Source organism: Rhinatrema bivittatum, chromosome 10 (genome assembly GCF_901001135.1).
Source record: "Rhinatrema bivittatum chromosome 10, aRhiBiv1.1, whole genome shotgun sequence".
Lineage (NCBI taxonomy): Eukaryota > Metazoa > Chordata > Amphibia > Gymnophiona > Rhinatrematidae > Rhinatrema > Rhinatrema bivittatum.
Window position 1 is genome coordinate 54,121,398 of NC_042624.1, and position 15,300 is coordinate 54,136,697.

The following is a 15,300-nucleotide window of genomic DNA, read 5'->3' on the forward strand; positions in this document are numbered from 1 at the left end:
ATGCTTTATCCTATTTTCTTCTGATGGATCCTTCTTTCAATTTTTGAATGAAGAGCTTTTGGCTCTATCTCCTTTTTAAAGGTTAGCGCCAGCAGCCTGGTTCCATCCTGGTTAAGATGGAGCCCATCCCTTCGGAAAAGACTTTCTCTTCCCCAAAAGGTTCCCCAGTTCCTAACAAAACTGAATCCCTCTTCCTTGCACCATCGTCTCATCCACGCATTGAGACTCCGGAGCTCTGCCTGCCTCTGGGGACCTGCGCAAGGAACAGGAAGCATTTCAGAGAATGCTACCCTGGAAGTTCTAAATTTCAGCTTTCTACCTAAGAGCCTAAATTTGGCTTTCAGAACCTCCCTCCCACACTTTCTTATGTTGTTGGTGTCCACATGTACCATGACAGTTAGCTCCTCCCCAGCACTGTATAAAATCCTATCTAGGTGGCACATGAGGTCCGCCACCTTCGCACCAGGTAGGCATGTTACCAGGCGATCCTCATGCCCACCAGCCACCCAGCTGTCTATATTCCTAATAATCGAATCATAATATATGACAGCCGATCTAACTCTTCACTCCTGGGCAGAAGCCCTGGGAGACACATCCTCAGTGCAAGAGGACAATGCACCACCTAGAGAGCAGGTCCTTACTACAGGATCATTTCCTGCTGCACCAGGTTGATGCTCTCCAGTCATGAGACCTTCCTTCTCCAAGGCAGCACCAGGGCTGCCAGACTGGAGTTGGAACTTGGCTACTATGTCCCTGAAGGTCTCATCTATATACCTCTTGTTCTGTCTCAGTTCCTCCAGGTCTGCCACTCTAACCTCCAGAGATTGGACTTGTTCTCTGAGAGACAGGAGCTCTTTGCATCAGATGCGCACATACAATTTCTCACCGGCAGGTAAAAAATCATACATGTGACACTTGATGCAAAAGATTGGGAAGCCCCCCTCTTGCTGCTGGACTGCTGTTTTCATCTTAAATTTGTTCAGTTCCTAGTTAAATTATAGGTTGCTATGGGAGTAGGAATGTGTACAAAGGGTCCTTTAAATGTATTAGTGTATTCACTACTTATCTGGTAATGACCTACAAGGGAAGGATCAAACTCTTGATAAGGTGTGGGGAATTTCTAAGTTTAAGTTAAAAGACTGATTTTTTTTTTTAATTTTCTGTTTTGTGAAAGTGACATCTGCCTATAAATTAATGGATGAGCTAGGATGAGGGAGATGGGATGGGTGGGAGAGGGGTGGGAGGGTTGTTGCCTGAGTTTCTGACTACCTATTTAAAACAAAACACACTAAATAATATACCCCAAAGTTTTACTTCTAAGCAATACTTTTAAGTTTTAAAAATTTCCCTAAGCGGCACTTACTCATTCTTTTTAGCCACCAGCAAGGTGATCTTCTCCTCTCAGTGCTCCCACTGGATTGTGGGAGCACTGAGACTGAAGTTGGTTTTGGATAAAACAAGGAAGGAGCAGGACTAATCAAGTTTCAGCATTTTTCAACCAGCCTATCCCATCTAGGAGCTGCATGGATTGACCAGCCTATCCCATCTAGGAGCTGCATGGAATGACTTCATTTTTTAAGGTGCAAATAAAACTGAGGGTACTTTGAGCAGCCATACACCATTATGTTTTCAGTCATTCCTTTGCTGGATCTCAGAGAGATAAGGCAGAGATTTTGGAGTTCTTTGTTTCAAAGTTTCAGAGTTAAAGAAAAGATTAGGGGAAAAAGCTTTAGATTTAGAGTAATATGCAAGATGGGCTCTTATAATCTTCATCATTGTATCCTAGCCAAGGCTTAATATGTGGGGGAATGGTCAGGAAAGCAGCTCCAGCACTTCTTTTCAGGTTTAAGAGGCAGAGCAGCAGAGGTGCTCTTTTCAAGCCCCTCCCCTCCAGGCAGCCTGCAGGGAAGAGAAGAGGAAGGGATGAGCCTGAAGCACACAGAGAAGAGAATATCTATTCTGGTCTGTAATCTTATTCCACCTTCCCCTTTCCTCCTGTATTGCAGGAAACAAAAGGGAAAGGGGTGATAATGATAATGAAGCAGACTCTGCAAAGCAAAGAACAGACCCAAAAAGGGTTTCAGTGAGCACAAGTTTGAAAATTGTGAGCAGTAGTGCCAATTATCAAGGTCTCAGCCTTGGCCTGGATGAATGGCATTACTACTCACTACTTTCAGACTTGTTCTAATTTAACCCTTTTTTCTGTCCATTACCAAGGTGTTCTACCACCTTTTTTCTGGGACCCAAGAAAATGGAGCAGAGCAGGCAGCGTATATTATTTCTGGCTCTCCTAAGGAAACAAAACAGAACCAGTAATTGCTTGTATTATTTATGGCTGCCCCGGCCCTTGGAAGAAGCAGAGAAGTACAGAGAGTGTTGAAGCTGCTTACCCTGAGACAAGGGCAGCCACATGGCTATGATTTTTGTGCAATTTCCCAGCACAGTTTAGGAGGTTGTGAGGGACAACAGCCAAGGTAAACAAAAAACCAAAAAAGATATGGGATGAATGCCTATCAGCCTCTCTGCTTCTGCCTCTCCTGCTTATCATGCCGACATCCCAGATCCTGCCGCTTCTGTTGCTGGTGAGGGTGAAGAGGGACGAGAGAGTGAATGAGGTATGTGAGGAGGGGAGTGAAGGGATCAGAGGGAGGAGAAGGAGAGATGATGAAATGTGGGAGGGCATAAGAGTGAGTGAAGGGATTGGAGAGACTGTGGGATGTGTGAGGGAAAGGGGGAAAGAGTAGGTCAGGGTGTGAGGGGATCGGAGGGACTATGAGATGTGAGTGATATGATCAGGGTGGGGATACAGTCTGAATGAAGTGATTGGCAGGAGTGGAGAAAGGAATGGGTGTGGTGAGAGGAGGGAGAGACAAGACAGTGAGTGAGGATAGCGTGTGACATCGCTCAGTTCCTTCCACCCCAGGGAGGCAAAGAGCAGGCCATGCTTTTGAATTACAGATACTACATCCCTGTCTAAGGAGACTGAGGACAGCGGACAGTGCACACCAGTCTCCTCCTGCCGCCTACAGCAGAGATGAGCCAGTTGATTCTGTATTGAAGAGGAGGCCTGTGCTTTAGTGGCCACCTAGAGAGAGGAGGAGAGTTGCTGGAGAGGGTGATTTTCCAGGGAGAGAAGGGGCTCAAGGATCACCAGGGATAGTGGGTTAGACTTGAAGGCTTTAGGAGCAGAGGGGAATTTATGGGGGAGCTGGGGATAGAAGATCAGGATCACCAGGGTAGAGAGGAGGAGGGGGTTAGAGAGAGCTCCATTCTTTCTATCTGCCTGTTAGTGTTTGAGGTAGTTGTGGGTGGATCCTTGGGCCAGTAGCAGATGACCACGCCCCTGGGGGAAGATCCCGAGAGGGACCACCGATCAGGCTCAGAGTATGGACAGACACACACTAGTTCTTTTATTAAACAGTATATTGAACCACCAGAGGTGGCAGTAGTGAGTTGAATTGCCCAGCTGGGCTGTAGTCCCTCAGATACTGGAACAGCGATCCTGGATAACTGAGCCAGTGGCGTAGCCAGAATTGATTTTTTGGGTGGGCACAAGGTTAACATGGGTGGGCTGTAGGCATGCAGGTCTACTAGTTGTTTTTTTTACTGATAAATAATGCCAAATTATGCAGCATAGCATTCACATCTACGCCTAAATATGAGGTTTACTTAATGATACAAACATAATTCACGGTGATTTGTGGTACTTTAGCCTTCTTATTATTACGATTTTATACACGGCTCCTACCTGTCCATAAATTTTGAGAGAGCGGTTGTGTTGCTTATATTTAAATTGCTAACATCTCAAAATATAGATATATATTTTTACCTTTGTTGTCTGATCTTTGTATTTTTCTAATCAGTTGGTCCTGGTCTCTTTTTCCCTTATAGCTCATTTCCTAATTCCTTTTCAGTGTCTTTCTTCTATTACTGTCTTCTTCCCTTCCACACACACACACACACACACACGCTTTCTCTCACAGACTCCCTCTCACACACTCAAGCTGTCACTCTCATATGCTCTCCCCCCCCCCCCCCCAAACTCACATTCAAGTTCTCACTTTCTCACCCCTCCCCAGGCTTATATTCTTATGCACACACAGACGCACATCCAGGCACCCATTCTCACCCACACACATAAACCCAGACTCCCATTCTCATCCACAAACCCATGCTCCCAGTCTCACCCACACATATTCAAGCTCCCATTCTCATCCATACATATACACATTTAAGGTACTATTCTCACCCACACATACACACATTCAAGCACCCATTCTTATCCACATATTCAAGCTTCCATTCTCACCCACCCACACAAACCCAGGCTCTCATTCTCACCCATATATACACACATTCAAGCTCCCATTCTCACCCACCCACAAACCCAGGCTCCCATTCTCAACCACACATACACACATTCGAGCTCCCATTCACCCACATATTCAAGCTTCCATTCTCACCCACATACACACCCAGGCTCCAGTTTTCACCCACACACACTCCCATTCTCATCCACACATACACATTCAAGCACGTGCACAGCTTCCGCTTTCTCCCCCAGAGCAGGAAGATCAGCTGCCTCTCCTGCTGCCACCGGACTCCTGCTATCTTCGGGCGTCGGGCTGTACTGCCCGCCGAACTTCCTGTCGGGGGGGGGGGGGGAGCGGAAGCGCAGCGCACAACGTCCGCTTCCTCCCCCCCCCCCAAGCAGGAAGATCGGCGGGCAGTACGGCCCGACGCCTGAAGATAGCAGGAGGCCGGTGGCAGCAGGAAAGGCAGCTGATCTTCCTGCTTTGGGGGAGAAAGCGGAAGCTGTGCGCGGCGCTTCCGCTCCCCTAAACAGGAAGTTCGGCGGGCCGTTTGGTCCGAAGATAGCAGGAGAACGGGTGGCAGCAGGAGAGGCAGCTGATCTTCCTGCATTGAGGGGAGGAAGCGGAAGCTGCGCGCGGCGCTTCCGCTCCCCCCCGAAAAGGAAGACCGGTTGGCCATACGGCCGCAGCAGCGCTTCCCCACGTGTGCAGTGATGGCGCGCGAGGCGTGGGTTCTCTTGTTCGCTGTCGCGGGGATGGGATCCCGCGACAGCCTTGCAGTTCCGGTGCCAGTTGGGTGGGCCTGGGTCTAAGTTGGGTGGGCACCTGCCCACCCAGGCCCACCCGTGGCTACGCCACTGAACTGAGCTGTGGAGAAACTGAATATAGTGAGTAGGCAGGGTATGCAGAGTTCCCGAATAGAACCTTGATGGTAACACTCACACAATGGTTTCATGGAGGCAGCCCAGGGGCTGGAATGAGTTAGGCCTTCGAGGAGCGAGTACCTGGTTCCATGGAACGCTCTGAGAGAGAGAGAAGGTAACTCACTGATGTTGTAGGCAGCGAAGACTTCCTGGCAGAAGTGGTATTCAGTAGCAAGTCTGGGAACGAGGGCCCTCAAGGAGCGAGCACCGGTTCCAAACTGTGATCTGAAAAGCAAAAGATAAAGCGAGGCCCCCGAGGAGCGGGTACCCCTGGTAAGTCAGAGGAGGCAGAGTAGCTTAGGTAGAGTAACCTCTTGCTAACTTGATACATTAGCGATTTCAGAGACCTTAAATATCCGAAGCGGATGACGTCACCTCAGGGGGACGCCCCTGAGGTTCGCGCCACTGCTGGTACTTGAGTCGGGGCCGTGTTGCGTATGCGCCCTTAGGATGCTGGGAAACCTGGCGGTGTGCAACGTCCAGCTGGTCCGGGGACGCCGGAGGAAAATGGCAAGATGACGCCGCGGCAGCCAAACTTCCAACAGGCAAAGAGGGAGTCGCCAAAGAGGTAAGGTGGGTGTAGTGGAGACGTCGGGCAGCGACGGTCGCAACACTGTCTTCTCCTCCTTACCCCAGTGATCCTTCATCCTCATCTCCCAGCTGACCTTTACCCGCCAGTGCTCATGGAGCATGTTAAGAGTGTGAGGAACGTGTTCGGGTCTGTGTGCAAAGGAGAGTTAGAGCCAGCCCTGGACCAACCCTTTTACACAGGTCACAACTGGCCCTGACCCCTCCACCACCCATCTCACCAGCCTCCACAGTTCCACTTCCTTTTTGTCCACAAATTAAGCCCCGATTCTAGCTGTGCTCTTAGCAGGAGGCAAATGTGTCATCTATCGGTCAGAAGGTTACAAACTGTAATCAGCAGGGTAAGGCTGCACTTCTACAGTAGGCAGGCAGTCTATGTCAGTGTGTTTAAGGAACATACAGAAACAGAGATTGATTTTCTCATGCTGCGTGTGCATATTGGGGGGGGGGGGTCGGGAGGGTGGGAGAAGCAAAGGGGTAATTTGAAAAGGGTCGGGGTGGGAGTTTTTTTCGGGCCATCGGCGCCTTTTTATCAGTGATAGCCAAAATGGCGCCGATGGCCCGAGAGCGGGAGATCATGCTGGGACCCCCCCCCCCCCCCCCACTGGACCACCAGGTAACTTAACATTTTGGGGGGGTTCGGGAGGGTAAGGAATTTCTTTTAAAAGGTCGGGGTGGGTTTAGAGGTTGTGTTGGTGTGCCGGTTTTCCCGCCCTCCCCCAAATAATTCCCGTGCCCTATTTAACGATACAATATAAATGCTCCTGACGATAAATCGTGGGCATTTGTATTGTATCGTGTACTCTGACAGTTTAGAACGATTTTAAAATTATCGGACGATAATTTTAATCGTTCAAAAATGATTCACATCCCTAATAATTGATAATGGTTCTGACTTCCAGAAACTTGTACAAATCTCTGTTAAACCAGTATTTCCCAACCAAAGTGCCACAACTAGAAGGACACTTTCAGTTTCAAGCCCTGCCCTCTGCACTGGCTACTGCCCCAGATAATGGTAGTAGTGGCAGCGGCGCTGTGGAAGGAGAGAATCTTGGTGCACCCTAATCAGAACAATTGGCTCAAATGCGCAAAATCAGATCAGGAGAGATTTTTTTTAACCATCAAGAGGGTAGTAGAGTTATTACAAGAGTTAGGTTGGGTAGTAAACCTCTCCGAGAGCAGTTTGCAACCGTCTCAGACCCTGGACTTCCTGGGAGTTCTATTCGACAGAGAGTTGGGATGAGTTCATTTAACAGGACAAAGAGTTCAGAAATTGCAACAGCAGGTTCATTCGTTGATGTGGTGCAAGAGTCTGTTAATATGGAGTCATCTGCAGCTTCTGGGTTCCATGGCAGCAGCATTGGAGCTACTTCCCTGGGTGAGGACGCATGTGAGGCCTCTTAAGAGACCCTTGTTGTTCACTCGCAGGATTACAACGTGAGACTTGCAGTACTGGTGCAGATCAAGGCAAGTTTGAAATGGTGGATGAATTCTGAAAATTTGAAGAAAGGGGTAGAGCTCAAGCCACGCAGCCTAGGCAACGGTGATGGCAGACACCAGCCTTTCAGGTTGGGGAGCTCATTGTCTAGGACAGGTGGCTCAGGGAATGTGGCCAAAGGAGGACGCAAAGTAGTCCATCAGTCATTTAGAAACGAGCAATTCAGTTGGCTCTTCTGAGGTTTGTGTCCCTTCTCAAAGGTCAGGCAATCAGGATAATGTCAAATAATGCCACAGCAGTGGTGTGTGTGAGTCATCAGGGAGGCACTAAAAGTTCTCAGAAGAGAAGGATTTACTACTTCAGTTAACAGAAAAGAATCTGAAGATGATTTCTGCATCACACATAGCAGAAGTAGAGAACATTCAGGCAGATTTTCTCAGCTGCAATCTAGTTGATCCCAGAGAATGGTCGTTGTCTCAGGCAGCTTTTGATCAGATAGTAAACAGGTGGAGATGTCTACTAATGGATTTGATGGCGACCAAAATAAATGCAAATGTACAATAGTTTTACAGCTGGAGGAAGGAAAAAAGATCATCCAGACAGGATGTCTTGATTCAGCATTGGCCGTCAAAGGTATTGTTTCCTCCATTGCCTTTGATGGAAAGAATCATTCAAAGGATTTCTGGTCACCCAGATTTGGTGATACTAGTGGCTCCAGACTGGCCAAGACACCCTTGGAAAGCATATCTCATCAGGCTGTTGGACAGAAATCCGTTATGGCTTTCTCATCTCAAGGACTGGTTCTCGCAGAGGCTTTATTCTTCATGAGGATCTGAGTTGGTTTTTGTCTTACAGTCTGGCCCTTGAGAGGTCTCTAATTAACAAAAATTATTCTTGGGAAGTAGTGAATGCTCTTTTCAAGACTAGTAAATCCTTAGCTTATGTGAGGATTTGGAAGTTTGGAAAATTTTTGAGAAATGGTATTCCAGTAGGCAGATGGTGCCTAAGAGTATCTCATTTTCTAGTATTCTGGATTTTTTCTGGAAGGTCTGTTGAAAGTATTATCTTTTAATTCCTTAAATTACAGGTTGTGGTTATAGCATCCTACAAGGGTCATATATTAGTGAGGTCTTTATCATCTCATCCAGATCTCACATTTCCTGGAAGGGGTCAAACACATTAGACCTCCAGTGAGGGATCCTATTCTATCTTGGGATCTGAACTTGGTGCTTTTTTGGCAGGGTCACAGTTTGAGCCTATAGCAACACAGGCCCTGATGATACTGCCTCCTCCTACAGCAACACAGGCCTCTGCAGCCTTCACCTCTTATTATTGTACCAGTGTATTGCACGCTGCGTTAAATGGGTGAACTGGCCACTAGCTACCTAGTTTTCCATAAAATACATAGAAACATAGAAATGACGGCAGAAGAAGACCAAACGGCCCATCCAGTCTGCCCAGCAAGCTTCACATTTTTTTTTCTCATACTTATCTGTTTCTCTTAGCTCTATGGTTCTATTTCCCTTCCACCCCCACCATTAATGTAGAGAGCAGTGATGGAGCTGCAACCAAGTGAAATATCAAGCTTGATTAGTTATGGGTAGTAGGGGAAGTAACCCCGCAATAAGCAAGCTACACCCATGCTTATTTGTTTTACCCAGACTGTGTTATTCAGCCCTTATTGGTTGTTTTTCTTCTCCCCTGCCGTTGAAGCAGGGAGCTATGCTGGATATGCCTGTAGTATCAGTTTTTCTTCTCCCCTGCCGTTGAAGCAGAGAGCTATGCTGGATATGCGTGAAGTATCAGTTTTTCTTCTCCCCTGCCGTTGAAGCAGGATATGCATTGAAAGTGAAGTATCAGGCTTATTTGGTTTGGGGTGTATTTGAAAACTTTTTCAACAGAGGTTTGATGGTGAAAAGAGGGAGCTGTGGTAATCTGCTGAAATCCGCTGGAGAAAAACCGTCTAGGGGGTGGAGCCAGTGGAAAAGCAGCAACATTTTTAAGCCTCCTAAAATTCAGGATTGGCAACTCTGATCCACCAGACTCCGATTTGCAGGGATCTAGGAAGAGTCAGTCCTGATTTTCCAGATTAATGGTGGGAGGTTTGCAATATGGAAAACTTGGCAATTGTATTTTGCCATATTGATTGTATTTATTCTTCATCATCATTTGGGAAAGATCATCTAAAATCAAAGATAGATAAACAAATAAAAAATGAAAAACTAGCATGATCCGATTGGAACTTTATACTCTGATGTCAGTGGCTCATTCCAGCTCTCCCTCAAAGTCTAATCCGATGAACTGCGGTGTTGAGCGTCGGGACATATAACAGCTGATCCCAGAGTTCAGCCCCGCCTAGCCCGTGACGTCAGCGGGCAGGCCTCAGACGGACGGGGCAGTGACGTCACCGCGCGCGGAAGGGCGGCCTGGGCAAAGATGGCTCCCGCGGAGGCTCCAGGGCTGAAGCGCATCGTCTGGAAGAGTAAGTGCCGGGCGCGGGCGAGCGGAAGCCGCCTGGGACTGGCAAGTACTTTATGCGTGGGGGCGGCTGGGTGCGTGTCAGGATCCTGCAGCGGAGCACTTGTTGCTGTTTTAGCTCGCCCCGCCTCCTCCGGACGCAGGCCAGACGCAGCTGTGCGCCTGCTGTGGGCTCCACCGGCTGGGAAGGAGGTTTCCTAACTAGAGCTGCCCTTGGCGTCTAGGCAGAGTAGTTTACAGGGACTGGAGCTGCAGGCTTGTAGTCAACTTAGTTGCTGCTGCTGATTGGACCTAGGATTTTCAGAAATAACGCTGGAGAGTAGTTTGGGGTAACTAGAAATGTTGTTGCTGATGTGTCGAAGTTACCGGGGATCCACACATGCTGAAACTGCAGAACAGAAAGTGCGGGGTGTTAGGCGCCTGCAGGTCACAAAAAAAGTTTCCGTTTGCATCCCTGGGCACTCCATAGTCAGCAGTTTTGTTTTGCATAGCGCTTTCACAGCCAGCTCACAGATAAACTGAAACGCTTGACAAGTTAGTAATATATCTTTTTTTTTTCCATTAGTATTTTTATTAGACGTGAAAATAGAACAATCATCAGGGATCATTTACACATCCATCAATAACCGATTATATAGAAACACTATCATAGAATACATAGTTGATTTTGACGTCACATATCAGAACACTGTTAATACACTATGATCCATTTCTTCTCGTTGAACAGCACTCCTTTAGTTTTAACTTTATTCTAAACTCCCCCCTTTCCCCTCCCCTCGCTCCGCCAGTAATATATCTTTTATGTGGGGTAATGTTTATCTGCACTTTTCAGACAAGGAATGAAGTGGGATAACAACTTTGGAGGAACGAGTGCTGGATGCTACAGCAGATCCTCACAGTAATGAAAACATCTTTAATATATATCAAGGGTGGCCAATTCCTGTTTTCAAGAACCACAAACAGGTCTCCTTTTCAGGATATCCACATACAAGGGGAGCAGTTCATGCAAATGCATCTCATGCATATTCGTTATGGATATCTAGAAAACTAGGCTTGTTCATGGCTGTTGAAGACTTGTTATAAATCTTTGTGTATTTTATTGCTTTTGTTTTACTGAACAAATAGAATTTCCGAAATCTTAAGGAATGTGTCTCTTGCTGATTGTGGCAACATCGAGTTTACATGATGACCATTAGTAGAGCTAGCATTTATCAATGGAGGTAATGGGGTAAAAATTAGGTTGAAAATTTTCAGAATATTCCCCTGAAATTCATAATCACTACCTGCCTTTAATATCTTCTTTCCCCATGATGCTGCTGTAAAGAGGTTGTAGCTTATTTTCATCAAGTAAGTAGCAGATGCCAGATGTCTTCTCCCTCATTCTTCTTTCCTCTTGCTATATAATGTGCATACATACAAGGGACATGAAACTACTTTTAATGCAGCAGTGAACAGACTTTCAAGCAGATTCCAATCCTGGGGGCTGCTTATATACAGCAACTGCAAGTGTCTAGTTTATTAATCCGTAACTGCCAAATGCTGTTCCCTCTTGGCTGAAAAGTTTTATAGTTTAATACAGTGGTTCGCAACCTGTGGTCTGCGGACCCCTAGGGGTCTGCCAGACATAAGTGGGTCCGCGGGAAGTGAGCAGGAATAGAAGAGAGCCTGAGCCGCAGAAGAGGCCTGATAGGCCTCTGGCACACCCCTCCCACCGGCTGTTAGACTGAAAAATGCTGAGGGGCCACTGCATCCCAACACGCTGGTAGCCTGAAAGAGGAGTTCACCATGGAACACTCCCCTCCCCCCCCCCCCCCCCCCGCCTCCCCAGACTCTAGGATATAAAGAGCAAGAGACCAGGGTGAGAGTAAGAATGTGAGAGTCTGTATGTATGAGAGTGTGTGTGTCTCTGTGTGAGAGAGAGAGAGGGAGCATGTATGTGTGTGTGAGATACAGGGACCATGTGAGTGGACTGTGTGTGTGAGAGAGAGAGAGAGAATGAACATGGGTGTGAGAGATTTTGCGCCCCCTCCTAATCCACAGCAATTTCATGGCAACTAGAAAGCAAAAGTTCCCAGGTATGTAGAGTGGCGTAGTTTTTAATCATTTTTAATTATTGGCTAATATTTGTGTCTGATGTTTTGAAATATTTTAGTGGTGTTTTGGAAATTTAAAAATGTGTTTTTAATTATTGGATTTTCTGTATATCAGATGTTTTGAAATATTCTTTTTATTAGTATGGTTTTACTATTGATATATTTCTTGATTGGTTTAATTTATGAGGAATGTGATGTTTTTGTTTTTCCATTGTTCCACTGCGGTTTCTAGTTCAGTTTTTGACTGCATGTTTGTTTTTATACTTTATGGTCTCTTTATTTTGTATTTGGCAAGGGTCTGTATTTTGCATGTGTGACTTAAGTGAGGTATTCTGCTAGCATGCAGTTTCTATATAGGGACCTACAGCAGCTGGACTTGCTCAGGTGGTATATTCCTGCTCACTTCCCGCGGACCCACTTATGTCTGGCAGACCCCTAGGGGTCCGCAGACCACAGGTTGCGAACCACTGTATTAAAGGTAGCAGTAGGTAATGTGTTTATTTTTTAAAAGTCTGCCTGACTATTAAAGTGTCCTCCAGACTTTTAAAGAGCTAAGTGTTTTATTTAATAAATAACTGAGTGCATTGTATTGAAAAACAAAAAAAAAACACAAACCCCCCCCCCCACACAAAAAAGTAGCCAGAAGCTAGAAATAAGCTAAGAGCAGTATATACCAAAGTAAAAAAGTTGAATAGTTCAGCTCAGTTACTCACCTTGGAAAGGTGTTGAGGTAGTGTGATTAGGTTTGAATAGGGAACAACATTTGTTAATCAAGGGAGCTGTGAGTCACTCAGGCTGACTAACTAAAGTTAGACTGTTTGTAATTCCCAACCCACCCCAAGCTCATCCCTTAATTTATAGGCAGGTGCCACTTGCACAAAAAAAAACAAAAAAAAAAAACCCCATCAACAAAAACTTTATTGAGAATTCGATCAGACCCCAGTAGGCCACTACCAGACATATAGTGAATTCACTAATACATTTAAAGGAACTTAGACACATTCCTACTCCCATAGCAACCTAAAACTTAACTAGGAACTGATCAAAATTGAGATGAAGGCAGCAGTCCAGCAGCAAGAGGGGGGCTTCCCAGTCTTTTGCATCGAGTGTCACATGTATGATTTTTTACCCACCGGTGAGAAGTTGTACATGTGCATGCGATGCAAAGAGCTCCTGGCTCTCAGAGAACGAGTCCGATCTCTGGAGGCTAGAGTGGCAGACCTGGAGGAGCTGAGGGAGACAGAGAGGTATATAGATGAGACCTTCAGGGACATAGTAGTCCAGTCCCAACTTCAGACTGGCAGCCCTGGTGCTGCCTTGGAGGAAGAAGGTCTCATAATGGGAGAGCACCAACCAGATGTAGCAGGAAAGGATCCTGTAGCAAGGACCTGCTCTCTAGGTGATGCATTGTCCTTTCGCACTGAGGATATCTCCCCAAGGCCTACTGCCCAGGAGGGAAGGGTTAGGTCGGCCGTCATAGTTGGTGATTCGATTATTAGGAATGTAGATAGCTGGGTGGCGGGTGGGCGTGAGGATCGCCTGGTAACATGCCTACCTGGTGCGAAGGTGGCGGACCTCACGCGTCACCTAGATAGGATTTTAGACAGTGCTGGGGAGGAGCCGGCTGTCGTGGTACACGTGGGCACCAACGACATAGGAAAATGTGGGAGGGAGGTTCTGGAAGCCAAATTTAGGCTCTTAGGTAGAAAGATTAAATCCAGAACCTCCAGGGTAGCATTCTCTGAAATGCTCCCTGTTCCACGCGCAGGTCACCAGAGGCAGGCAGAGCTCCGGAGTCTCAATGCGTGGATGAGACGATGGTGCAAGGAAGAGGGATTCAGTTTTGTTAGGAACTGGGGAACCTTTTGGGGAAGAGAAAGTCTTTTCCGAAGGGATGGGCTCCACCTTAACCAGGGTGGAACCAGACTGCTGGCGCTAACCTTTAAAAAGGAGATAGAGCAGCTTTTAAACTAGAACAAAGGGGAAAGCCGACAGTCGCTCAGCAGCGCATGGTTCGGAGAGATGTATCTTTAAAGGATACTAATGATGCATTAGAATTAGGGCATCCCGACAGTGAGGTTCCAATAATTAGAAAAGTAGTCCAAGTGCCTGTAACTAAAAACTCACCTGAGCTAAAAAATTCTAACTTATCCCTATCAATTAAAAAGCAGAATAAAAATACAATCAAAAAACAAACTTTGAAATGTTTGTATGCTAATGCCAGAAGTCTAAGAAGTAAGATGGGAGAATTAGAATGTATAGCAGTAAATGATGACATAGACTTAATTGGCATCTCAGAGACATGGTGGAAAGAGGATAACCAATGGGACAGTGCTATACCGGGGTACAAATTATATCGCAATGACAGAGAGGAGCAGTCGGGAGGAGGTGTGGCGCTTTATGTCCGGGATGGCATAGAGTCCAACAGGATAAACATCCTGCATGAGACTAAATACAAAATTGAATCTTTATGGGTAGAAATCCCTTGTGTATCAGGGAAGACTACAGTGATAGGGGTATACTACCGTCCACCTGGTCAAGATGGTGAGATGGACAGTGAAATGCTAAGAGAAATTAGGGAAGCTAACCAAATTGGTAGTGCAGTAATAATGGGAGACTTCAATTACCCCAATATAGACTGGGTAAATGTATCATCGGGTCACGCTAGAGAGATAACGTTCCTGGATGGAATAAATGATAGCTTTATGGAGCAATTGGTTCAGGAACCGACGAGAGAGGGAGCAATTTTAGATCTAATTCTCAGTGGAGCACAGGACTTGGTGAGAGAGGTAACGGTGGTGGGGCCACTTGGCAATAGTGATCATAATATGATCAAATTTGATTTAATGACTGGAAAAGGAACAGTGTGCAAATCCAAGGCTCTCGTGCTAAACTTTCAAAAGGGAAACTTTGATAAAATGAGAAAAATTGTTAGAAAAAAACTGAAAGGAGCAGCTACAAAAGTAAAAAATGTCCAAGAGGCGTGGTCATTGTTAAAAAATACCATTCTAGAAGCACAGTCCAGATGTATTCCACACATTAAGAAAGGTGGAAAGAAGGCAAAACGATTACCGGCATGGTTAAAAGGGGAGGTGAAAGAAGCTATTTTAGCCAAAAGATCTTCATTCAAAAATTGGAAGAAGGATCCAACAGAAGAAAATAGGATAAAGCATAAACATTGGCAAGTTAAATGTAAGACATTGATAAGACAGGCTAAGAGAGAATTTGAAAAGAAGTTGGCTGTAGAGGCAAAAACTCACAGTAAAAACTTTTTAAAATATATCCGAAGCAGAAAGCCTGTGAGGGAGTCAGTTGGACCGTTAGATGATCGAGGGGTTAAAGGGGCACTTAGAGAAGATAAGGCCATCGCGGAAAGATTAAATGATTTCTTTGCTTCGGTGTTTACTGAAGAGGATGTTGGGGAGGTACCCGTAATGGAGAAGGTTTTCATGGGTAATGATTCAGAT

The 15,300-nt window shown here is 46.1% G+C and overlaps 1 protein-coding gene across 3 annotated transcripts in view; it reads left to right on the forward strand.

Annotated features, from left to right (window-relative positions):
* The first annotated feature begins 9,618 nt into the window (after positions 1-9,618).
* STXBP3 (syntaxin binding protein 3) overlaps positions 9,619-15,300 on the forward strand; it is a 69,377-nt gene continuing 63,695 nt past the window's right edge. Inside the window, exon 1 of one of the 3 annotated variants that reach the window (XM_029618082.1) lies at positions 9,619-9,744. In XM_029618082.1, the coding sequence (XP_029473942.1) occupies positions 9,699-9,744 (46 nt within the window). In that variant the 5' untranslated portion in view covers positions 9,619-9,698. Of the gene's footprint in view, positions 9,745-9,912; positions 10,070-10,127; positions 10,275-15,300 lie in introns of those variants that run through there. The other 2 variants (XM_029618084.1, XM_029618085.1) reach the window with 2 other exon arrangements.